Below are 27319 nucleotides of genomic sequence, written 5' to 3'. Positions count from 1 at the left end.
TATTTTGGACATACTGCATTTGACATATGTATTGGGACCAGTGTTGGGGGTCATTACTCAAAAAAGTAATGTATTACACATTACATATTACTTAGGAAAAAAGTAATCCCTTATTTTACTTGATTACTCCCTGGAGAAAGTAATTAGTACAATACTAGTTACCCTGTAAAATTGCCTGAAATGCATTGTTATGTAATTTGCCAGTTTACGATATAGCATTAAACCTTACACATGTGTAACAATCCTAAGGTAGGTATAGTTAACTAGATGGATATACCCAGAGCCGGCTTCACGTCCCCGTCCCGTCTCGTGTCCCGTTTTGCATATCAGCGCCACATTCATCAAATGAAAAAAAAAAACTCGAATTTGTAAAACACTAAGCGTGTTATCAATACTTAGTAGGATAACGGACGTTACAATTATAAACTGCAAGTGTGTGCTCCGTTGCAGCACAGAGTAGCGGAGTGAGATGTCTGTCCTCCGGTTTCGGTGCTTGTTTGCGGCAGAAACTCTGCCATCCTCTGGCTCATTCCCACATCTGTGTTCGCCGCTGACCGGCTGGACACGGAGGACGACCCGCTGACAACAGTCTGAAGCCCGTCGTCACTAACTTTTAAGTAAGTGGATGATGAATTTATGTAGAGCAAGTAACGACTTAAGTGTTTGATTAGTTACTGTAATGTGATTACTGCATTTAGGGACAGTAGTGCATTACAATACTCGTTACTGAAGTTTTTTTTGGCGGTAACTGATTGCGACATACTAAATCTTTTCCTGGTGTATACCATAGTATGGGTACTGGAACGCACAGTCTGTTCAGATACATTAATACCATGAGCCTACCCAGTCCTACACAGTAGGTGGCGGTATGCACCTTTACAGTTGATTTGTGATTCCCACAAGAGGAGGAGGATGAAGAAGAAGAAGAAGAAGAAGAAGAAGAAGAAGAACAAGTGGGAGGAGTGTGAGGCTTTAGAAGTTTTTATTGTGACTTTCGTTGAAAGCTATCTGATAAAGCCTACAGCAGGAGTTAACCAGTATAAATAAATTCGACCTGGCCTCCATTTTTCTTAATAGTGTAGCATCTGGACTCAGTGGCGTTAGCCTACAAAGCTAGCCGTTGCTACAGTTAGCTTGCTGACAGTAAACAGACCGGACTATATTTCAATTGTTGTGTTTACTCGTGAAGCTGTAAAGGAGCACAAAGCCGTTCATGGTGTGAAAAATGTGTAAAGTCCAAAGTGTGAGAGTGTTGGTGAAGCAGCAGCTGACTGCAGCTGTCGAACAGATACTTGGACTGTTTGAAACAACCATAACAGAGTATGAACAAGAGATTGGTCGTCTGTGCAGACTGCTGGAAGACGGTACAGGTATGTAGCATGCATTTAGTCCCACAACAAAAGATGTGATGCAGCAGTGTGTTTGTGCCAGTGACCCATAACTTTTCCATAAGCACCTTTTGATAGTAAAATATATGTCAACTCAAATCTCAAATCAAATACTGCTCAATATTTCATAAGCGCTGTCTCACCATCACATTCCCAAAGGAGAGGGTCGGACTCGGACTGTATGCTGCTGACACGTGTTGTCAGCAGTGGCAAGCACGGTGCGCAGCTGGATGATCCCAGACTGTGGCAAGTGACAGGATTCAGAAATGTCTGGCTTTCCATTTTCTGATCATAAGTGTGAATATATAGTCAATAGTCATTTTTACCTCAACCATTTATGTACGCTAACTAACCCCACTGGCCACAAAACAATGTGCGCATTCTAACCTCCATTTCACCCATAAGCACCTTGATTTCGGGGACACAAGAATTAGTTTTTTGGTCTTCCTCTCGGTAGTTGCCATGATCAGGGGCGATGCCAGACATTGTAGACATCCAGGGCTTAAACCCAGTCTAACTAGGGTGGTCCAGGAGCATATTCCCCTGGGAGAAAATTTTGAAAAACAACTCCTTAAATGGTGGCTTCAGGCGACTTTTAAGGGAATTATAATGCCAAAATTTAGACTTAAAATATGAGACTGGCCTATAGTAGATTTAAGTTACCGTATAATCTACCTGCTGCCCCTTGCTATGAATCATCTTCCTCCTCTTCCCTGACTTCCCCTGACTCATCTGTGTGTCAAAATTAATGCAGTGCATTGTTTATAATCTAATATAATATCTTATCTAACATCTAATACCAAATATCAGCTTCAGTGGATAGGTGGGAAAAATTTTGCCTTCATTCAATCTGTAATTGTGCACAGTGGACTAGGTTGATTTATGGAAAATAATAATGTTGAAAGAAGCCTATTAAATCAACACACAATGCAAACATATTGTTAACCAATGCATTGTTAATACTTTGTTTGCATCTTTATGTTGGATGTGGTTGAGTGACAGAAAGAAAGGGGTCAAAATTTAATCAGCTGTGGAACAGGGGCTTCCAGAACGTGACGCAAGCCACTTGCTACGACGCTAACCTTCAGATGGTATGCATAGGATGGAAGCAGACAAACTTGTAATGAGAACATAGCAAATATAACCTTTCTATTCTACTTAAATAAAATCTGAGTTGAAACAGCATGTCAACCAAGGATATTTTATTTTAATAAGTTAAGTTACTTTTCTAAAATCTTTGGTGGACATAACGTCAGGTAATGTTATGCTTTTGTAGACTATTTGCAACATCAATACAGTAAGACAAAGATGTCTATGCTAGAAAATGGATTATAATGGTGACTTCTCTGACATTATAACCAAAATTGGTATAATAAGTATCTAATGTTGCTAGATGAGGTTTCAATTTCACATCAAGCGATATTTCATAAGATCTTATGACAACTTATGCTAGCCTATAGCCTTGTTGTCAGCTTGTTTGCAGTTTGTTAGCCTACACAAGGGCAGTGGTTTTGAGTCACCATGGTGAGCCAGGGCAGGCCAGGCCAAAAAAGTCAGCTTTTAAATCAATCACCAACCTGAAATAGTGTTGGGCAGATCATCAGCTGCTAACGACACGACAGATGGTGTTTTCTTGAAAAACTTTTTGATGTCCATGATGTGCAATCACTAGATGAAAAGGATTGGATGGTGACTGACTTATGACAGCAGCAGACTGACATTAGGTGGCCCCCGCTAGGCTATATTGTGTTCAGTGTCAGGCTACTTGTTGGCGGTTTGATTTTGCTCAGATTTCACTGATTGATGTGGCTTTCTTTATAATAGGAGGTCTGCACAGATTGATGGATAGTGTAACGGACAGGGTGATGTGATTTTATGGGAATGGATTCTGTTACTGTTAAGAATGTGTTCAGCAACAGCAAAAAGTCTGTTATGGTAGTTGTTGAGTTTTCCAAAAGTTCAGTGAACATCTCACTCCCAGAGGATTCTGTGTTTTAGAAGCTGTGAAGCCTGTCAGTCAATACTGGCACCTATCATAGTGCAGAGGCTTGAGAAGAGGGTTGCTGTTATGCCTGTGTGTGGGTGTGTGTGTGTGTGTGATAGATAAGATAAATGCTGTAAGTATAGCTCTTTTACACGTTTAAGTTAAACATTATTCTCTCTATCTGATGTTAGTCGTCCAGCAGGTGTTGGTGTGTAAAGAAGAGGTTCTCTCTGAGCAGCAGGACTCAGAGCTCCAACACATTAAAGAGGAACAGGAAGAAGTGTGGAGCAGTCAGGAGGGAGGGCAGCTTCAAGGACTGGAGGAAGATGATGTCACTGGGTTCCCGGTCAATGCTGTCTCTGTGGAGAGTGGACCACAGCTTCAGTTTACGAGACTGAAGTTAAAGAAGATGCAGACAGCTGATGGACTGTTGGTGAAGCAGCATCTTACTGCAGCTGTTGAACAGATAGTTGAGCTGTTTGAAAGAACAGTGACGGAGTATGAGAAGAAACTTTCTCGCTCAAATGAAGACATCGACCGTCAGCGTAAACTGCTGGACGCTGTGTTAAAGCCTGAAGTTCGGTTACACAGAGCAGGTTGGTACCCACTGATCATAGTTGTTCTCAGGCTCTTCTACTGTATTCTAATCCCATTCAGTTCGACACAGTGACATGGGTAGATACTGTATTGTATTTTGTGCTTCAAGATTTTCTATTATTCCATTTTTTTAATTATATTTAGACTATTCGATGTATCATTGAGGTTGCATTTATGAATGATCCATATTTATATTGTTTTTAATGTTAATCTGAACCAGCTGGTTTCTGTTAAAAGGGACACATGCCCACAAACCATTTAACGCTGAGATCGGCTATGAGCCGAAACGCGTCCACTCGACTGCTGTTGTGCAATCCACTATATTAAAAAGTATTATACTTATTAGTGAGTGCTGTCGGGTTTTTCTGCTTTGCTGTAATTTTTTGGACCGGCACCCAATTACACTTGGAGGCTTTTGAGTGAGCACAGCAAGTTTGCTGAAGACTTATCTCCATACAACAGTACTAGCCAGCCGGCTGTGACCTCCCCAAGATGGCAGCGACGTTGACACATTGCTGAAACGGGCCGAAGCCATCAACGAGGTATCTACTGTTTATGATATCTATGGTGTAGTCTCACATGACCAGCCTCCCTTATTTCAGAATGGTAGTCTGGGGACATTCGTCTTTCATTTTGTAATAGAAATGGGCGGGGATATCCAAACCACATGACAGCGTTGCCATAGGCACAGCTTACAGTGGGCCAGGCTTGATAAATCAAACTTTTACCGTATCCCATCGGTAAACAGGCCAAAACATCTCTCTTCTCCTGCGTAAGGAATTTTAGACAAAGTCGCTGTAAATCCTTAATTTCTCCAATCTTGTGGACGTTGCAGCTCTGTAATATAGCTGAATCAAATGAAATTATATCCATTTTAATCTCTTCTTGCGATGCACTGAACACTTCCTTTTCTGTTGTACTACGGACAACAATTCGGGGAACAGCAATTCCAGTGTAGGTGGGTGTAAGGCAAAGCTAACCAGCCGTTGGTCAAGGAAGTACAGAAGTACATGGATTTGGATCCAATCACATCACAGACGGAGATTGTGTTCAGGAATCTCCACACCTCTCTTATGTTGTTGTGTTGAAGGTGCTACTCCAACTTCCTCCTGTAGCTGTCCTTGCCCCTCTTTAATTCTCTCTTAAGGTCCCTCTGGACCCTCTTCAGCTCTTCTTTGTCCCCTGATCTAAAAGTCCTCTTCTTCTCGTTCAGGTGTAAGCACAGGTAATGGACTACCTACTGGGCATCGCTGCCTGTGGCACCTCTGATGGTGCCAATGGGTCAGCTGCAGTGTCATCAGCCAGGAGCCACCCTTCATTGATGTTTCGCTCCATTAATCCCGGAACATCTCACAGCGGTGGCGCAACAGATAGGGCCATCTCCCTACTGTCCCCTGCAGCTGACCTAGGACCCTTGCCTTCCCCACGCCTTATCCTTCCTTCTTATCCAAAGCCAGAAGCTGCCTTGCTCTGCCTCATCTGCCAGCTCCTTGAGGGCTTTCTTTAGCCCTGGACCGGCCACTCCCACACTCTTCAAAAGGCACTGGACAGATGTTCCAATGAAACCTTTGCAGCCGACTTCAACAGGGTGGATGGTGGCTGACCACCCTGCTTCTCTGCACTCAGGTGCCAGCTCCATGTATTTGTCCTTCTTCCTCTCGAAGGCTGCCTGCATCTCTCCCTCCCATGGAACAGTGAGCTCTACCATTACCACTGTTCGGGCTGACGTGGGCCACAGAATGATGTCTGGCCACGGTGTGGTTGTGGTGATCAGAAGCACTTTCAGATCAGGGGTGACCCACGGCTTGTTGTTGGAGTTGGTGTTGGTTGGTGTTCTCCCCGCAGAAGTTTATGTAGTCTGTGATGCAGTCAGACTGTCAATGTCCTCCCCATGACTGCACAGCACTCCCCAGTCAGTTGTTCCAAAACAGTCCATCAGTGCCATGCTGGTCTCCTCAAATCATTTCCTCACATACCTAATGGTGGGGGTTTGTCTGCTCACCATGGGTATGTAAGCAGGGGACAGATGGACCAGGTTGTGGTCTGAGCAGCCCAGTGCGGGGAGGGGGATGAGCTGTATACATTCTTGAGGTTTTCAAACAGCAAGTCCAGTGTTCTGCAGTCCCTGGTGTGGCAGTCCACATACTGTGTGAACGTGGGGAGGGTGGAGGACAGGGAAGCATGATTAAAGTCATGAGGAGAGGATGAGGGACTGGGGGTGCTATGTTTGGAGCTGAGACACAACAGTGTGTAAGAGCTCACAGGCTGCTGCAGCATCAGCCGACGGCGGGATGTACACCGTTATCGTGATGACTTGTGATAAGTCCCTCGGGAGGCAGTACGGTCAAATGCTAACCGCTAGCAGCTCTATGTCCCTGGTGCAGCACCGCTCTTTAACACTGATGTACCCCGGGTGACACCATGACACCTGAAATCTGTTGAGAGTTACGTGTGAGTCTGGAGTGAGTTCATTCAGCCAGGTCTCCGTGAAGCACATCATGCTACACTCCCGGTACTCCCTCTGCAGTCTGGTCAGCACCGTGAGCTCCTCCATCTTACTCATCTTATTAGAGAGAGATCTCATATTCCCCATAATAACGGACAGTATAGATGGTTTGTACCATCTTTTCCACTCCCGACAATTGACTCCAGCTCTGCATCCCGTCTCCTTCTCCTTAACTCCTTGGGCATCTCCGGTCTCTCGTTGGGGAGTACACGAGTACAGGTATTAAACAATCGAGCCGTGGCTGAATGGCTCTCCAGAAGTCACTTTAAACAGTCCAGAAGTGAATAAAAAGCATAAAACAAATCTCAGCAGTTGCGCATCCGTTGTTGAACACGAACGAGTGAGATTGGCGAATAAAAAAATAACAAAAAAAAAACCACGAAAAAACACACTTAAAGGACAGAATGGGGTCGGAGCTACTGTAACCAGCTGCCACTCGGGCGGCGCCATCTTGAAAAGAAAAAAAATGGATGTCTTCAACATGTTCCAAAAAAAGTTGGGACAGGGGCAACAAAAGACTGGGAAAGTTGTGAAACGCTTAAAAACACCTCTTGTGAAGTGTTTCACAGGTAACCAGCTTAACTGGTAAGAAATTATTTTGTATTACTGGGTATCGAAGAGGCATCCTCAAAGGAAGGATGGTTACTTTGTGAAAAACTGTGTGGGCAAACAGTCCAACTGTTTGAGAACAACCTTTCTTAATGAATTGTAAAGAATTTATGGATTTCATCATCAACAATCTGTAATATCATCAAAAGATTAAGAAAATCCAAAGAAATCTCTGCATGTAAGGGACAAAGCTGGAAACAAATATTAAATACCTGTGACCTTTGACCCCTCAGGCTGCACTGCATTAAAAACCAACATGACCGTATAAAGGATTTTACTACATGGGCTCAGGAACACTTTGAAAAACCATTGTCAGTAAACACAGTTTACTGACAATGGTTTGCATCTACAAATGCAAGTTCAGACTCTCAAATGCACCACTACTGACTTCTCATTCGAGATGGACTGAGACAAAGTCAAAAAGTGTGCTGTGGGGGCGTTGGTGGCTTAGTGGATAGAGCAGGCGCCCTATGTACAAGGCTGTTGCCACAGCGGCCTGGGTTCGACTCCAGCCTGTGGCCCTTTGCTGCATGTCACTCCCCCTCTCTCTCCCTTTCACACTTCACTATCCTATCAATTAAAGGCAAAAAATGCCCTAAAAATATCTTTAAAAAAAAAGTGTGCTGTGGTCTGACGAGTCCATCATGGACGTTGTGTCCTCCAAGCTAAAGAAGAAAAGCACCATCCAGATTGTAGACAGCACGAAGTTCAAAGCCAGCATCTGTGATGGTATGGAGGTGTTGTGGTGATTTGAGGTATACATTTTATTTTGTTTATTTTATTTTTAATTTGTTCAGTGTAGGTTTGTCTTGTTATTTCTGGGGTGCCAGCCAGGTCTCTCTCCTGGCATGTAAGATTGACAGTCAAGTTTTAGTTAGTTGTGTTTTTTTCTGTTTGTCTTTTAGTTGTTTGTTTGTTTTAAACCCAGAACCTCACAAAGGATGTACCTCATTAAGGAAATGCACCCTACATTGAGTGATAACACAACACCACACAACAATTTCAATACCAAGCAGATTCTATTATAGTGCAATGCAAAATTAATCAATTTCAATTTTTTTCCCCAATGAACATGTGTGACTCACTATGAAGCACAAAATATGACAACGAAGACCCTGGATTGCTGAGCAACTTAAGTTCTATATCAAGCAAGAATGGGAAAGAATTCCACTTTCAACAGTTAGTGTCCTCAGTTCCCAAATGCTTACTGAGTGTTGTTAAAAGAAAGGTGATGTCCCACAGTGGTATACATGACTCTGTCCCAACTTTTTTGGGATGTGTTGCAGCCATCAGATTCAGAATAAATGTGCATTTACAAAAAAACAAAACAAAAAACAATAAAGTTGTCAGTTTGAAAATCACAGCATCTCAACTTTTTGGGAATCTGGGTTGTATATGGAAGTGATGATATAATTATAATGTAAGTTATCATTTTAGACAAGAAGTAATGATATTTGCTAGCAGTATAACATCATCAGAAGAAAACCTTTCCTGTGTCCTCACCACAAAATTCAGCATCAGAAGTTTGCAAAGGAACATCTAAACAACCGTGATGCTTTTTGGAAACAGGTCCTGTGGACTGATGAAATTAAAATATAATGTTTTGGATGCAATGAGCAAAGGCATGTTTGGAGGAAAAAAGGTGAAGAATTTCATGAAGAGAACAACTGTCCAACTGTTAAACACAGGGGTGGATCGATCATGCTTTGGGCTTGTGTTGCAGCCAGTGGCACAGGGAACATTTCACAGTTAGAGGGAAGAATGGGTTCAGTTAAATTCCAGCATCATCTGTATAGACCTCAAAAGAACAGTGCATGCAAGACGGCCCAAGAATCTCACAGAGCTAGAAGCTTTTTGCAGGAAAAATGGGTGAAAATCCTCCAAACAAGAACTGAAAGACTCTTAGCTGGTTACAAAAAGTGTTTAGAAGCTGTGATACTCACCAAAGGGGGACCTATTAAAAGGATAGTGCACCCAAAAATGAAAATTCAGCCATTATCTACTCATCCATATGCCGATGGAGGCCCTGGTGAAGTTTTAGAGTACTCACATCCCTTGAGGAGATCGGCGGGGGCAGCGTCTAGCACACCTAATGGCAGATGGCGCCCCAGACTAACATCCAAGAACACAAAATTGAATCCACATAGTATCTCCATACTGCTCATCCATAGTGATCCAAGTGTGCTGAAGCCCGACATAAAAAGTTGTTTTGAAAAACGTCACATGAACTCTGTTTTTAGCCTCACTGTAGCCTGTAGCTCTGACTGCTTCTCTGTGATCTGTGCTCACGAGTGCGTACTTGCACATGACCAGCGAAAGCATGAGCTTTGCTCACCCGTGTTTACATCACGTGACACGTGCACTGCAGGGGGAGACAGCAGTAACCACAGTAGCTAAAAGATCATTTGCACTACGCTCTTTTAGCAAAGGACAGCCCAACATGTCTGAAGACTTTGAAATTGAGGAGGAACAGCATTTCTTTGTTGAGCCGTATTTCTTGGAGCCCGAGCATACAAACGGAACTCAGGCTACTGGACGAAGCAGCCGCCACAGCTCATGAGCCTAACCCTCAGCCAGCCACAGAATACCGAAGTCGAGCACTGGAAACCTGGTGGTGTAGTTGTTTCAAATGCAAAGCAATGCCAATGGGTGAGGAAAGTCTTTGCTGCTCAGACTGGGAATTGGCGATGCCTATACTTGAGAATCCGGACATCAGTACTGACGAGACTGCTGCTCTTCAGAGACCGTGCATCACCGATCACCCTGAGCGCGCACACGTGAATGCAGGGCACAGAGAAGCAGTCAGAGCTACAGGCTACAGTGAGGCTAAAAGCAGAGTTCATATGACGTTTTTCCAAACAACTCTTCATGTCGGGCTGCAGCACACTTGGATCACTACGGATGAGTAGTATGGAGATACTTTGTGGATTCAATTTTGTGTTCTTGGATGTTAGTCTGGGGCGCCGTCAGCCATTAGGTGTGCTAGCCGTTCCCCCCCGCTGATCTCCGCAAGGGATGTGAGGACTCTAAAACTTCACCAGGGCCTCCATCAGCATATGGGTGACTAGATAATGGCTGAATTTTCATTTTTGGGTGCACTGTCCCTTAAGTACTGATCATGCAGGGTGCCCAAACTTTTGCTTCAGGCCGTGTTCCTTTTTTTGTTATTTTAAAACTAAAAGATTGAAACAAACAAACAAAAAAAAAAATCTTGCTTCAAATATGAAAAATAGCCCATCAAATCTAAAATCTACCTACAGGGGAGAAAGTCACATTTTTTCTAATGTCTGTATTTCTGTCTTCCCTGTAGATGTCGAGCATCTGTTGGTGTGTAAAGATGAGGTTCTCTGTGGGCCGCAGGACCCAGAGCCCCTACACATTAAAAAGGAACAGGAGGAAGTGTGGAGCAGTCAGGAGGGAGAGAAGCTTCAACGACTAGAGGAAGATGATATCAAGCTCCCATTCACTGCTGTCTCTGTGAAGACAGAAGATGATGAAGGCAAAGCACAGTCCTCACAGCTTCATCACAGACAAACCGATGACCAGATGACAACAGCAGCTGATGGAGAGGACCGTGGAGGATCAGAAGCAACCAGAAATGTAGATTCAGCTTGTGGTGACAACACCTCAGTCTCCTCTGAGGCTGAGACTGATGACAGTGATGACATTTGCAGTGAGACCAGAGAAGCTCAGTCTCATATAAATGCTTTAAAAAACACCAGTTCTCAAAGTGTGAAAAATATCACTTGCATTGTGTGTGGTAAAATACTTTGTTCCAAGAGAAGTATATACAGTCACATGACTGTGCACATGGACCTGGAATCCTTTCTTTGTCCAGTATGTGGTAAAACATTTACTCACAAGCGAACATTACTGTCTCACATGAAAATTCACATTGACGGTAAGCCCTTCAGCTGCTCAGTGTGTAAAAAAGGATTTAACCAGCGGCGGTCATTGATTGAACACATAAGAACCCACACAGGAGAGAAACCCTACTGCTGCTCAGTGTGTAACAAGTGTTTTCACAGGAGAGGAGTGTGGATTGTCCACACCAGGAGTCATGCAGAGGAGAAACCCTTCAGCTGCTCGCTGTGTGGAAAAAAGTTTGGTCATCAAGCACATCTGAGAAGACATGAGAAACGCCACTCAGCAGAGAAACCGTTCAGTTGCTCAATCTGTGGGAGATGTTTTAATGACAAAGGACATCTTAAAAGACATGTTAGACTGCACACAGGAGAGAAGGCATTTGGTTGTGAGACTTGTGGGAGAAAGTTTTTTCAAAAGAACCATTTAAAAACCCATAAATGTGTCATCTTTCCCACAGATCCTTAAAAGTCTTCCTGATTATTTCCAGGAGCACCCTTAGGTTCTCCATAATTTGAATGCCTCCGCACCAGTTATAGCCATGGTCAGAGGCATTGTGTTTCAGGTTGTCCGTCCATCCCATTCTTGTGAACGTCATATCTCAAGAATGTCTTGAGGGATTTTCTTCAAATCTGGCACAAATGTCCACTTGCACATCAAGTATAAACTGCTTAGATTTTGGTGGTCATAGATCAAAAGTCAAAGTCACTGTGACCTCATCTGTCTCATACTTGTGAATGCGATATCTCAAGAACACCTTAAAGCTATTTTTTTCAAATTTGGCACAAATGTACAGTTGGGCAGTAGAAATGTATTGATTAGAGTTTGGTGTTCAGAGGTTAAGGTCACTGTGACCCCATTCGACACATTCTCATAAACACAGTATTTTCAGAACACCTTGAGGGTATTTGTTCAAATTTGGCACAAGCATCCACTTGGACTCAACTATAACTGAGTAGAATTCGATGGTCAAAAGTCACTGTGACCTTACGTTCATCTCAATATCGTGAACACAATATGTCTAGAGGGCCTTGAGAGAGTTTTCTCAAATTTGGCACAGACATCCTCTTGAACTCAACAATGAACTGATGAGAAGTTGGTGTTTAAAGGTCAAGGTCACTGTGACCTCATAAAACATGGTTTTGGCCATAACTCAAGATCAGTATGCTAATTATGACAAACAAATGTCACAGAAATGTCTAATAGTATATAATGATGGATCTTTGTGTCCTGCTGCAGAGCTTTGTTGTCTGGGAAGTGTTAATGGTTGAGCTGTGTGGACTCTGCATATTGCCCTGTAGCTGTCTTCTCAAAAATGTAATTACACATTAGGACTCGAGTGGCTTGGGCTGCTTGTGTTTTCTCACTGTCATGCTTCTGATGGCGGTAAAGATTGTACATAAAGAGGACAATAAAAAGGAAGTCGAAAAAAGCTCAGTAGGGCCTACTCTCCTTTCAAGTAACACACATCCAGCAGACACATTTCTGCTGCAAACCTGCTCACTGGTATCGCTGTTCTCTATCACAGTGAAAGAATGCAAACACAGTTACTGTTAGTTAGTTACCTCAAGACAGACAAAAATAAATGTGTACAGTTTTTGGGGCAGACCATGCAGTAGAAGAAGGGAGCTGACTTATAATTCACTTAGCTGATGTATCCTACAAGGGTAGACGCTCTTCCTGATCCTCTCAGTGCTGGTCTGATCTCAATACTACAAGTTCCGGCTGTCAGAACTCAGCTGCATCAGTGCACCCAAATCATTTTCACATTAGCACTGTAATTTTCATTTATATAAGCAGTGACATGCTGCTCTGTAAGTGTCATAAAGGAGATCAATGCTAGCTATACTGTCAGGCTGAGGTGGACAAAACACAACAGAGTAAAGATCTGCATTTGATCAGATTTATTTTAGCCGACACTGATTCATTTAAAGATACATGGATCAACTTGGAAAATCTCTGCTGTTGCGTCTTAGTGCACAGACAAAGAAAAGAGACAGGAAGAACACATTCGATGAGTGTGAAGTATGTGTATCTATGTGAGTGAGAGGCTGCTGTAAACTAGCTGAAAGAGCCAATAATGTTGTGTTTGGTGTACTTTTCATAGATGCCTCATTGATAATATTCCAGAAATACTAAAGCAAACTAAATTCATATTTAATAGGGGGAAAAAAAGTCTTAAAGGGATAGTGCACCCAAAAATGAAAATTCAGCCATTATCTACTCACCCATATGCCGACGGAGGCCCTGGTGAAGTTTTAGAGTCCTCACATCCCTTGTGGAGATCGGCGGGGGGAACGGCTAGCACACCTAATGGCTGATGGCGCCCCAGACTAACGTCCAAGAACACAAAATTGAAACCACAAACTATCTCCAACATGCTCATCCGTAGTGATCCAAGTGTGCTGAAGCCCCGACATAAAAAGTTGTTTGGAAAAACATCATATGAACTCTGTTTTTAGCCTCACTGTAGCCTGTAGCTCTGACTGCTTCTCTGCGCTCCACGTTCACATGTGCGCGCTCAGGGTGATCGGTGATGCACGGTCTCTGAAGAGCAGCAGTCTCGTCAGTATTGATGTCCAGATTCTCAAGTGCAGGCATCGCCAATTCCCAGTCTGAGTAGCAAAGACTTTCCTCACCCATTGGCATTGCTTTGCATTTGAAACAACTACACCACCAGGTTTCCAGTGCTCGACTCCGGTATTCTGTGGCTGGCTGAGGGTTAGGCTCATGAGCTGTGGCAGCTGCTTCGTCCAGTAGCCTGAGTTCCGTCCGTATGCTCGGGCTCAAAGAAATACGGCTCAACAAAGAAATGCTGTTCCTCCTCAATTTCAAAGTCTTCAGACATGTTGGGCTGTCCTTTGCTAAAAGAGCGTAGTGCAAATTATCTTTTAGCTACTGTGGTTACTGCTGTCTCCCCCTGCAGTGCATGTGTCACGTGATGTAAACACGGGTGAGCAAAGCTCATGCTTTCGCTGGTCGCGCGCAAGCACTCACATGTGAGCACAGATCACAGAGAAGCAGTCAGAGCTTCAGGCTACAGTGAGGCTAAAAACAGAGTTCATATGATGTTTTTCGAAACAACTTTTTATGTCGGGGCTGCAGCACACTTGGATCACTACGGATGAGCAGTATGGAGGTACTATGTGGATTCAATTTTGTGCTCTTGGACGTTAGTCTGGGGCGCCGTCAGCCATTAGGTGTGCTAGACGCTGCCCCTGCTGATCTCCTCAAGGGATGTGAGGACTCTTCACCAGGGCCTCTGTAGACATATGGGTGAGTAGATAATAGTTGAATTTTCATTTTTGGGTGCACTATCTCTTTAAGTGTTTTTGGATTTACCTTGAAATTGGTGAGTTGTAATAACTGATGTCACCAGCAGAGAGCAGCACACTACTCAACAAAAATGATGCCAGCAGTTTTGAAGCTGCTTCAAAATTTGCTCTGGAGTTCTTAAAGCAGGGATTTCTTCAAACTCTTAGCTGTAGTGGTGTAGTGATAGTTGATAAGACGGGAGTACTACCAGGTAGATAGGTAAGTTACTGAGGGGGCAGTGGGTAAACTCTCTGATATATTTCAGTGATAAATGGGTATATTGTATGAGGGCAAAAAAATAGTTGGGGATATACCATATAACTGTGTATACCCTCCACTACACCACTTCTTTGCTGAATATAAAAACTGTAAGTTGCTGATGCTGATACTTGCTATTTTATGATCATGGTCACCTTTCAAATGCAGTTCAGTAGACCAAATACAGAAATAAGTGAGCATGTGACAGTTCATGTAGCTGTGGCTTTCAGAATTCACAGAATTATATTGTATCAATGCCACTGTTTACTGGAATAAACGTACATACAATTGACTGTAATAATAATAATAATAATAATAATGATAATAATTATGACTAGTACTCATACCCACTGAGTGCACAGTTGCCCATGTACAGTTTCACATGGTGTGTGTTTGGGATACAGGTCATAGGAAATTGCAGATTAAATAGTCAGTGAACCCATTAAGAAGAGCAATGTATTCAGACAGAGTTTTTGTGAATTTGATAGTCCGATTGCTTTATTGAAAGTACAGTAGTACCATTGCCAATAGTGGGATAGTTAGTGGGCTAAAAGTGTACATTAGTAGTCATTAGTAGTTGAGGTAGCATGTTGAAAAGCAGATGTTTATAAGCTGTATTGACTTAAAAGTGGGGAAGAAAAACGTGGAACAGACAGAATGACTGACTGACAGAATGACACACTGACAGTTTCCGTGATTATGTACAGCATACCATACCATGACTTAGTCATACCAAAAATTAGAAAAACAAAAACATTGGGCCACAGGGGGAGCCACAGCGATACGGTCGCATTTTAGCCATTTTTAAGCATTTTTCTGTTGTTATAGCGCCACCCAGTTGCCAATTAGAGTTAAATTTCTCCAGTCACCTTGAGGTGTCCTGTTCTACATATCTACCACGTTTAGTAAAAATCGATGTTGGTTAGGCCTAGATAGGAAATTAGCTCTCTAGTGTCGCCATTTTGTTTGATGGGGTCAATAATGGAGGGGTCCCCTCAGATTATGTGTGGTCATACGCCTACAAAGTTGCATGGTGATTGGTGAAACCCTTGAGATGTTATACACCTTTATGTGATGAGCCACGCCCTCCACAATATTCATTGCCTTATAGAAGCTCAGTTTTAGTCAGTTTTCCAACTTTTGCCAAGAGGGAACTTTAGATATTGCTCCCTAGATTATGTTCACCGAGTTTCATGCAGATCGGTCAAACTTCCTAGGAAGAGATCAATTTTAAGTGTTTTTCAAAAAATTCAAAATGGCGGAAAATCTATATAACCGGAAGTTATGGGTTCTTGAGGCAAATTTGTTCCTCATGAGGAGAGGCATCTCTGTGCAAAGTTTCATGTCTCTGTGACATAAAGGGCACGAGATATGCCCATTCAAATTTTGCAAATTCAATCGCTTGCTATAGCGCCCCCCTTTGGCCAATTGATGTAATATTGCTTCATTCGCATCCTCCCATCACCCTCTACCACTGTACCAAATTTCACATGAATTGACCAAGTCAGTGAGGAGAAAAACGTGGAACAGACACACAGACAGAGTTTTTGTCATTATATAGTAAGATAATAATAATGTTTGCATGATAATATAGGCACATCATCGGTTCGTACGACTTAGGAGAGTCTTCAGGAGAACAATTATCATTCTTTTTTTCAGAATTCATTGCCTCTGATTCTAGCAGCTGCTTTGTGTCGTCTCCTGTTCTCAAAGTCTTTTTGTCTCTGTCTCATGTAAATTCACAGAATGGTGACAGGAAGTCAAAACAACCAGCGGTACTCAAAGTTTCCATTTGAGTCGTGTTTGTCCCTAAAGTATCGGCCAACATTGGCTTTAAAATGAACTATCAGACTTCCTTACACTGTGCAAATATGAAGCCAAAATATCGGGGCTATCAAGATGTTCTGGTTTCACTTTTTGGGAGCTGTCATGTTGGCTACAGTCCTTGGTGATATCAGGTAGATAAACTACAGCAGCTGTTCTTTCAGTCAAATGGAACATGACCAAATGGGGTGCGTTCACTGGAACCCATACTCCTTGCAGGATATGCATAAATGATGTAGGTCTGCTGATGCATGTTTAACTTGTGTCAGAAAAACTGATCTGAGACAACTGAAACAGACAGGATTTGACCGAATAGAGTGACCTGGGGCCTGTTTCAGAGAGCATGTTAACAAACGCTGAGTCTAACCCTGAACTCTGAGTTGGTGAAGCCTGAGATAGAAAACAGTTGATCAGAGTCAATTCAATCAACTCTAAGTATGTTCACTCTGAGTTAAGCTTGTGTGTGTTGAATGAAAAAGAGCCTTCATCACTGGAGCTGTAATACAATGTTTCACCATGGCAACAGGCCAATAATAATGCACCTTTATCTTAAAAGAAAAAAAGAGTTGTGAGTCAAAGTGGGGAAAAATGTCAATTAGTTTAAAAAAAAATTTATTTAGATTTGTCCATTAATTCATCATTTAGGCCACAGTCAACATTACAATTTAAATATATTTGTCCAGCTTTAATCTGGAGACAACAACTGATGATGGAAAATGTGAAAAAAAAAATTAAAAAATTCACCTTCATTCGGCAGCTGCATTATGATCCTACTCACTTAGAAACAGTAACAATCTTTAATATTATAGATATATCATGTTCTATATATTATGTTCCATTTGTGTGAACAATGACATCATGAGAGACAGATTTATTCATTTATACTGACTTTTACAATTAATACTAAAATTACACATTATGTACATTAAACATTATAGTGTCGGATCGAACAAACTGACACCTGTCTTGTGAAAAGAGTCACAGTGTCATCTGTAAAAAAGAAAAAGAACTTCCACTCGCAGAAAGATGGACATGTGAAGGTTTGATTCTGAGCTGGGGGTGACTCAATTTTTGAACCTGTCGTCGATCGTCTACATATGCAGATATCTGTGTATAGAGAATAGAGGTGATACTTTGTGATAGTCCTGAGTAACAAACTAATATCTAACCAGGATTTAGATTCTGACAAACAGTAAACCTTCACTAATTAATGCGGTTCGATACAAACTGAATCAGTAAGGAAATGAAACGGCATGTCTAGATCTGACATGACAGGTTGGGTTCACAGTGTCAGTTAACACAGTAACTGGCTCAGAGTTTAAGTTACCTCTCTGAAATGGAAAACTCTAAGTTTCTCTCATCTCATTTTAACAAAGTCAGAGTTTTCACTAAACCTGCTTTCTGAAACAGGGCCCTGACCTGTTTTATACACTTGTTAGACATGATTTCAGTCTTCAGGCATGGGAGGCTCTGGAGAAAGACCTCTGCATTGTTTTAACAATGACCAAGGGGTATTGTTTACGGGTCTGGAGCACTCCTCCTCTGACGAGGGTGGCTGTGCTTTCCATTATTGCAGATCACCAGCACAGGGAGATCTCCACTCTCATGGCGAAGTCAGCTATCAGGTAAGTATAGGAAGAAGATCTGAGGGCAGGGTCTTATTCCCGCTATTTACTTGCTCTGAAGTGGGATGGGACACTCAGGCCTGTCTTAGACCTCATGGGGCTGAATTAGTTCTTCATGCCCCTGAGGTGCAGAATGTTGACCTTGTCTAAGGTCAAGCAAACTGTCCAGCTAGGTGACTTGTTTGCGACCATCGACCTCAAGGATGCCTATTTTTAAATTCCATTCTGAGAGGGGCACAGGAGGTTTCTCAGGTGTGCCTTCATGGGAAAAACCTTCAAGTTCGGTGTCCTCCCTTCCGGCATCTTGCTGACACCCTGCACCTTCACCAGGTGCATGGACGCGGTTTTGGGGCCTCTGCGGCAGCAGGGTCTCAGGATACTGAATTATTTGGATGACTGGCTAACATGTACACAGACAGAGGAGCACTGCCGCCATCATTTGTCTGTGTTGTTGCAGTCTCCAGCCTGCACAGGACACCCAGTTTCTAGGCATGTGGCTGGATGCCAGAGCTGGGTTGGTGATACCATCACATGAGAGGCAGGTTACAATCAGGACCTGCCTCTCTCATTTTCAGCTGGGTGCCAGGGTCACGTGGTAGCTGTGGTTCCGCCTCTCAGGTCTTATGGCAGCCTCGATACAAGTGGTACTATTGGCTCTTCTACACATGCGTCCAGTCCAAAGGCATCTCTTCAGCCTGGGGCTCTGTCTGCAGAAACAACTGCAAGCAGCAGTGCAGCTTTGTGCGGACCTCGGGTGGTGGTAGGAAGAGCGAACATCTCGAGGGGGAGTATACTTGGTCCAGCACTGCTTTGCCAGGTGCTCTCTACAGATGCGTGCCTGGAGGGCTTGGGGTGCACTTCATGAGGGCAGGGGCACCAGTGGGGTCTGGAACACCAGCTGGAAGGGCCAGCATATCAATGCTCTAAAACTGAGAGCCATTCACCTGGCCCTCCAGCATTTTCTCCTGAGTCTGCAAGGCCATCACGTGCTAGTAAGAACCAACAGCACAGTGACAGCAGCATATGTCAACAGGCAAGGGGGTCTGGGCTACCCAAACCTCAACGCCTGCTGTATGCTTCTCCCCTGTTAACTCTCCTCCCGTATTTGCTGCAGAGAGTTTGGAATGAGGAGGTGTAGCTGATCCTGGTGGCCCCGAACTGGCCACCCAGCCAGGGTGATGTTGTATACTACTGGTTGGTTGTGCTTATGGTTGCGTCTGGCGCCTGGGCATCCGTTGAATGTGCAACATGTTGTACATTTGTTTAAAGTTCAATCAATCAATCAATTTTATTTATAAAGCCCAATATCACAAATCACAATTTGCCTCACAGAGCTTTACAGCATACAACATCCCTCTGTCCTTTGGACCCTCATAGTGGATAAGGAAAAACTCCCCCCCAGAAAAAAACCCTTTAACGGGGTGAACCAAAGTTCATTGTTTTTTTTCCGTATATACACACCTATTGGGTATTTTCTATTGTTAATGCACCTGGTGGCGGGGACATCTCATTCGAATACCAGGGGAGGGCTTGTGTACCTGCATCTGCTCTGTCTCCTGGGGCCCCTTGCGGTGTGCCTTAAAGGGTTTCCATAGTTATGATATAACAGCTGGGTGGGGAGATAATCTCAATACGATAGAGAACGTTCGGTTACTTTGTAACCTTGGTTCTCTGAATGAGGAGGTTATCTCCTCAGGCTCAAGACTGCTCGGTACTCAGAGAACCAAGGTTACAAAGAAACCAAGCGTTATCTTTGCAGAGAGATAGAGGGGTCTCAGCATCCCAGATATGTGTCTGTATTATCTTGCATTTAATGCCAGATATTCCTAACTTTGGGGGTATAAAAAGGATTGAAACAAAGATAGTTAGTCTTACAAAGCAACCCTGCCCTTAAACAGATCTGTGCTGAACCCCCTCTTGTCTCTTTCAGAAGAGTGCGCTCATTAAGAGACAGACTGGTCCATATGGTCTTCAGTGTCCCCTCTCCCAGGACTACGTGGTTGCCCTCCCCACCTCTAGGTTTTTATAGATGTGGTCACTGTACCCACTGTTCAAACTCAACTGACTCTAAATATTTCTGTCATCTGCATATGGGGAAAAAGTACATAATTAATTCATTTATCAACTGCAGCACTACCCATGTTATTTACATTCTGAAATGTCCATGCCGGAAGGTTTATGTGGGATAGACCAAACGCCCTCTCAAAGCCAGGATAGCTGAACATAAGGCTGGATTTTTTTTTTTTCCTTTACCTCTGGAGGCAATGCCCATAGTTTTTCGACTAACGGAAGTGCAGGGGCCTCGGGGATCGCTTTCGGTGGTACCCCCAGGTAATCGCCTTGTTGTTTACAAATTCTTCCAGGTAGAAAACCAGCAGAGTTTAGCTATATACACACACATTTATAAATATATGTATATATATATATATATATATATATATATATATATATATATATATATATCACATTTTTCATGTCACTATATCACCGTTTAGACTAATGTGATGTTTGTGTTTGTAAAGTCTATAAACACAATGACTGAACAAACATTACCATTTCTGTGTGCACGTTTTGTAATTAATAACATGGTTATCGTAGATTAGCTGGGCTAACCGTTAGCTGTTAGCGGTGTCTGTAGTAACTCAGTACCTCAATAAACGTTCCGTGAAAAAAATATTTTTTCCAGCAGATATCTTAGTCACAACATGATTGAGCTAGCAAAGCAGTTTTGTGTTGCTATGTGTGGTATTTATTCAGTTTTGGGAAATCACGATGTCTAGAAAGCATCAGCGGCTGCAGCTGACGGGACAGCTAACAGCAGCAGCAAAGCTAACATCAGGACATCATCTGTTAAAGGCCTCCTGTTGTTGGATACGACATGAAACTACTCCAGTTAGCTCAATCATGTTGTAACTCAGACATCCACTGGAAAAAATATTTTTTTCACGTTGACGAGATGGTGTTTTGGGTGGAGCGGTCGCCATGGACGCGGAGCTTGCTGTTTCTGTAGGTACACATTTCCTGGGGACACCTGCACGTCTCGGCCCGCCCCCTCAATTGTGATTGGCTAAAGCGCAGCATCGTTGAAAGAGAGATATTGGCAGAGATATTGGATAAAGGAGATACCCCACCGTAGGCTTATCCAATGCTTATTTTTATTGTTTTTTTCATTATTCTTTTTGGGTGTGTTTTCTGTTTTGGATTGCTGATTCTTTACACCCTCTGTCTGATAAGTGCCTCAACAGGATTGGTTAATTTCCCCTCATCCTCATTTTCCAATGAGAGACCGTTTGGTTTCAGGATGTGTGTATTTTACTGCCATTGTTCTATCAATACCTGTTTGACTCTGAAGGAGACGCAGTAGTGTCGAAACGCACCTTATTAAAAGCTCTGCAGTTTTATCGAGCCTCCTTTCATTTGGGTTCAGTCATTTTTTGAAGTGGCCCACTTGATTTGGTGTCAAAGATAGTAAGGATTGGCTAGGACTATCTTGTTAAGGACAAAAACAGATCAATCTCACTATCACTGATGTGGTATCATTCTTTCCCCTACAAAACTAGTTAATGGTTTTATTAAGTTCTTGTATGATCAAATTTAAAAAATGTTTTTTTAATAAAATTAGAATTAGCACTGCATGGTTGTATGCCTCTGCATACCAGTCAAGTTTCTCTTACAGTTTAACTCCATGTCTGTGAAAACATGAATGCATCAACTTTATCAACACAGTTTCAAGGTGGACACCCAAGATTAGTGTCACCAATTCAGCATCTGACCAAGTATCTCCCCTTCTGTTCCTGAGATATGACATTGAATAATGGTCAGAAAAGTATTTTTGCAGAACATTATGATGTCACAGTGAAGTTGACCTTTGACCTTTTAGATATAAAATGTCATATCATTATATACTATTAGACACTGGTGTCCAGCTTTGTCATAATTAGCATGTATTTTTGAGTTATGGCCAAAATCATATTTTTTGAGGTCACATTCACCTTGACCTTTGACAACAAAATTTATAGAAATTCCCTCAAGGTGTTTTTGAGATATCACATTCACAAGAATGAGACAGACAAGGTCAAAGTAACCTTGATGTCTGACCTTTGACCACCAAAATCTAATCAGTTTATCATTGAGCCCAAGTGGACATTTTTGCCAAATTTGAAGAAATTAACTTGAGGCGTTCTTGAGATACCACATTCACAAAAATGAGATGGACGTACGTACGTATGTATACACAATAATGAGACACCTTTGAGATGACAACTAAGAAAAAAGACCATATTTTATTGGAAAAATAATCCACACACTGATAATCAGCTTCTGTTATCATAAATGCCCCATTTCAGTCAGATAGACCCCATCAGTCATTTACTAGGCTACTTTCCTGCCCTTTGCCCTGGTAGCACAAACAGTGTGTAAGGACGTATTTCAAATACATTCACGTTGTTTCTACCTCAACCACTATGACTGGCTATATTATCAGTACTAATACCAGTACCTTTAAAGTAATATCAATATCAGTAGAGTACATCGTGTGATACCCATTAATGTGAACAGAGTGGCGTGTAGTTTCCCATAAAACTTCAACTAATAGCCCGGGCTATTTTTTGCTTTGATCACTGAACTCAACCAGTGTATATTTGGGACAGGTGTCTGTATGGGACAGGCCTTTGATTCCTTTAACACAAAAGTCTTGCTCAACAAACTGGGAAAATGGTTTATTTGAACCAGTATGACTATTGGGCTACTTGTGTTGAAATTGTAACATACCAATTATGCGTCATTCATTTGATCTAGCTCCCACATACAGCACATCTATGCTAAACTCAGGGTGAGCTCTGTGCAAGGTAAAGTTATTAAAGTCCACCTAGCTGTACACACAGGGCTAGCATCACATGGCTAATATTATTACTCAACAGTTTGCATGGTGTTAGATATTAGCTGCAGCTATGTAGCACGTGTCTACTAGACAGACATTAAACTGACCATTCACCGGAGGGATAGAGGCTCTATAGAGCTCTACAACACAAAGTCTGCAGATCTGGCGAGGAGGCGGGATGTCGCGACTTCCAGGGCGTAAAGGAGATGTTTTCATGCTATTTGGTACCGGGTTATTTCAGGTGATACCTAAAAGATATTGAGTACCGAGCCCTGTCAATGACTAAACCCATTTTGGGCAGATAGTAGGCCAGTCGCAGTCTTATTTACTGCTGTAGCTCTTTGTGACACATTTGTGATTTTTCACACGCGACTGTCTGGTGAATTTTCTACCACAAACACAGCAACTGAATGATTTCTCCCCTGTGTGGATTGTCATGTGTTGTGTCAGATGTCCTTTTTGTGTAAATGTTTTATCACAAACTGAGCAGCTGAATGGTTTCTCTCCTGTATGGATCCTCATGTGTTTTAACAAGGACTGACTCAGACTAAAACTTGTATTACACACTGAGCAGCAGTATGGTTTTTCTCCTGTATGAACTCTCATGTGTCTGGCCAGGATACCACTCCGGGTGAAGCGTTTGGGACAGAGTGAGCAGCTGAATGGCTTCTCTCCTGTGTGGATTCTCATGTGTGTGTCCAAACCTGTGCTCTGTGTGAATCTTTTATCACAGACTGAGCAGCTAAAGGGTTTCTCTCCTGTGTGAATCCTGATATGTCTCACAGCATCACACTTATAGCTAAATTGTTTGTTACAGACCGAACATTTAAAGGTTTTTTCCCTTGAATGAGTTCTCTTCTGTGTGATGAAATGTGCACTCTGTGTGGATCTTTGGACACAAACTGAGCAAACAAATGGTTTCACTCCTGGAGGACCGCAGGTCTTGGGTTCAAATGTTTTACCACACTCAGAGCAGCTGAGAGACTTCTTGCCAGTGTTACATTCTCTACCCCCTGCAGGAATGCCCTTGTTTGTCAGTTTTCTCAACTCTGACTGAAGTTTCCTTGTTTTCTTCAAGTCATCAGCACTGTTTTCAGCCTCAGGCTCAAAAGAGTCATAAGTTCTGACATTTACAGCTTGTTGATTGACAGATACACCTGTCTGGGCCTCCTTTAATTTCACAGTGTCGGCTTGTTTGGAAGAGTCTGGAGTCTCATCATCATTAGCTGGTTGTAAAGAACCATCTGGATCTAAGCTCCTGGTTGCATCTGGTCCTCCACAGTTCTCCCCATCACTCTCTGTTTCCATCTGTTGAGCTGAGCTACAGGCTGAAACCTCTGCCTCTTCTCCATTCTCATCAATTTCTCTTTGATGAAGCTGTGAGGATTGAGCTTCTTCTTCATCATCTTTACTCTTCACAGGGACAGGTCCATGAAGCTGCTCTCCCTCCCATCTGCTGCAGAGTTGCGTCTGATCTTCTTTAATGTGTGGTGACTCTGGGTCCTGCTGAACGTCTGCAGATACAACTAGAATAACAGACAAATGAATACAGAGACTTCTGGGGAAAAAACGTGATTATATGTGCAACATAGCAGAATGTAGCAATGGTGTTATGATGTTATCTCAGACTGAAAATTTGTGTTTACAGTATATTTACTATTATCACAATCACTCTCTAACCTTAACCACGTGGGTGTAGTTGCCTTAACTTAATCATATTATTGAGAGAGAGAGAGAGACAGAGAGAGAGAGGCCCCTTTTACACTGCCTACTGAATGTGGGAATATCGCTGATATGCTGTCTCACTGTTATGTATAATCGGTACGATCATGGATTGGGGGGAAAGAGCTGCCTTGCCTTTAAGCTGGCATTTGAGATAGTAACAGTACCGAAGCAGTGTTTCTCTCTTGGATGACATACACTTTTAGTAATGAGTGGATCTTTAGGTGTTTAAAATATATATTAATTTCGACTGGATTATGTAAACTGCATATATTCTAATCCTCACTTTGAGAAAAAAAAAGCGTCGTAGAGTGTGGTTCCTGTGGGCTCCAGCAACACTAAACCCCAGTGCTTGTCTGAGAAGGACTAAATGCACTAAAATGCACAAATATCCCATGGAGAGAAACTCTCATTGCAGCCTGTCCTGTTTTGTTCTGAAAATGTCAGCGTGCAGCCCTGTGCTGTGGACGATAAATGAGATGCAGACTTCCATCTGTGTCACCGGTAATGAGGAAATACAGCGAGTGGTGGACGGAGCAGTGACTGACAACAACCCTGCCTACATTTAAGAGCACTGTTTGTGGTGGGAACGCTGAACGGATCTAGGGTTTGGGTACCATGTCTGAAGGGTTACTTTTGCTTCCAAAGGTAATATACTCAAAGTGTTGTGTAGAAACGGGACTTTAACAGGACAGAGTTGTTACCTTTAAGCTGCCACTTGGCAGGATGAGATCATGAGCAGCACTGGTGTGACATTTTGACAACGTAATATGTGTGCGACCCTCTGCGGGAGAGTTAGCAGCTAACTCAAAGAAGAACAGTGGCCAAAAATGTCTGGAAATTGGGAAACAAACTGAAGAAACAAAATGAGAAGAAACAGCACCTCACCAAGGTCTTTCAGAGGAATGCAGAGCAGCTGTTAGATTCAGCTGAAACACTCAGTGAGGTCAACCAGCTTACTGCCTGTTGACAGTTATCCACGTCAGAGAAAATATTAGCTTAACAATGAAGGAAATGCACAAGCAAAGGGAGATAATTTACATGTGTTCTTTTTTTTAGGGCATTTTTTGCCTTTAATTGATAGGATAGTTAGGTGTGTGTGTGTGTGTGTGGGGGGGGGGTGCTCTACTACTAAGCCACTGACGCCCCAGTTTACATGTGTTTGATGGACAAGTGATCAGTGTGTAGTCTTAACATGGCTCACTGGTAAATCAGCCAAAAGAAAAAAAAAAATCACATGAAGTGGAGGAGCAGGTACTTCTAACAGACAGTGGCAGACCTTCCCAAAGGAGACATCAGCCCTTTTTACACAGAGATGGTGCTACAGAGCTGCTGTGAAGTCTCCGCTTTATGCCTCCTTTGCATTTTTACACAGAACCAAACAATGGTGGCATCATTCCACTCAAGTGTGTGATTTTAGACAGCATGCTGCCATCACAGACACAAAGGAAGTGCGACGGGCGTGACATGTAACACAACAGCGTCAGCCTCTAGTGTGACATATAACATATGTGTTGACATTGCTTTATTAACAAGAACAATTGCATTAACATGACAATAACGACCATTTACCATCCCTTTTATATGACAGCTGATCTCTTCCTCTGCTCGGAGAGTAAGGAGCTCCTGGACCTTGATTTTTCCCCAATTAAGGACGTTTTCAACCGCTGTTCTTGTTCTTGGATTAGCTGCTCTAGTGTTGTTACTACCTCTGTTCCCTGCTCAGAGGAAAGGCAACTGTCCCCACAGTTTGCTAACATATCGTTTATACGGGAGAATGAGGTGGGATAATAGCGTGATATTCCTACCTTGAACAGGCAGTGTAAAAGGGGCAATAATCAGCCACCTTGGGCCCCACGGTGGGGGGTGCTTGGGAAAGGGTAAGCTTGCCCAGGGCGCCAAGTGTCCTCAGTCCAGCACTGCTGACAGACCTCATGGGCAACTTTATTTATCCTTTAGGCAAGGCAATTCAGTTTCGCAGTACACCCAGTACAGTACACACACGTGAGCTCTGTGGGATCAACACGTCAAACCTGAATATGCGGTTTGGCTACAGTGCCTGCAGTTACAGTGGCTACCAATGTATCGTTAATGTTACTAAGAAGAGAAGTTGAATCGTCAGTTATGTACATTCTAACCACTGGCTACGTGTTTTGTTGTTCCATCTGAACAGATGCCTCTGGAGTAAACGAAGGTGCAATGTTATCTAAACAGCGTGTAAATATGACTAACCTGCTCTGTGCACCCGAACTTGAGGTTTTAAAACAGCGTCCAGTAGTTTCCGCTGTCGCTCGTTCTCCTGATTTGACCGACAAAGTTCCTCTTCATACTCTGCTATGGTTCTTTCCACCAGTCCAAATATTTCTTCAGCAGCAGCAGTTAGACGCTCACACACCAACGATCTCAACAGTTCCACTTTAGACATGTTTAAAGACAAACTCGCTGTCTCTGTCTGCAGCTAAAACAAAACCACTTCCTTCCGTGATTTGTCAAGCGCGACTTCCGGCCCCAATCTTCCACAATAAAATTTTAATCTTCAGTAATGTTAACTTCGTGAAACACGTTTAAGTCTGCACAGGTGGACAGATTATGTTTCAAAATATTTCTTCTGTGCGGGATTTTTTTTTTTAAATTTAATTTAATAACAATACACTGTACACTGAGGTTATTTTAAGACATACTGGGGCTACAACACAACCCCTATTTGTTTAAAGGGGGGTTGCGTCCATTTCAAAATTCATACATGGT

At 42.7% G+C, this 27319-nt stretch overlaps 2 protein-coding genes across 2 annotated transcripts; one reads left to right on the top strand and one right to left on the bottom strand.

The window, feature by feature from the left end:
• The first annotated feature begins 626 nt into the window (after positions 1-626).
• LOC125887542 (zinc finger protein with KRAB and SCAN domains 8-like) lies at positions 627-12381 on the top strand. The gene is made up of 3 exons (XM_049574463.1): positions 627-1370; positions 3564-3968; positions 10395-12381. The coding sequence occupies exons 1-3, from the start codon at positions 1226-1228 to the stop codon at positions 11414-11416; spliced, it is 1572 nt and encodes a 523-aa protein (XP_049430420.1). The 5' UTR covers positions 627-1225; the 3' UTR covers positions 11417-12381.
• A 9875-nt stretch (positions 12382-22256) lies between these two features.
• LOC125887548 (zinc finger protein 135-like) lies at positions 22257-27052 on the bottom strand. Its single transcript, XM_049574483.1, has 2 exons — positions 26804-27052; positions 22257-24375 (listed from the first exon to the last, which is right to left on the bottom strand). Exons 1-2 carry the CDS (start codon positions 26994-26996, stop codon positions 23171-23173), a joined length of 1398 nt encoding a protein of 465 aa, XP_049430440.1. The 5' UTR covers positions 26997-27052; the 3' UTR covers positions 22257-23170.
• Positions 27053-27319: the final 267 nt, after the last annotated feature.

Source organism: Epinephelus fuscoguttatus, linkage group LG4 (assembly GCF_011397635.1).
Source record: "Epinephelus fuscoguttatus linkage group LG4, E.fuscoguttatus.final_Chr_v1".
Lineage (NCBI taxonomy): Eukaryota > Metazoa > Chordata > Actinopteri > Perciformes > Serranidae > Epinephelus > Epinephelus fuscoguttatus.
The sequence above is the reverse complement of the archived record's forward strand: the minus strand, read 5'-3'. Positions and strand labels throughout refer to the sequence as shown.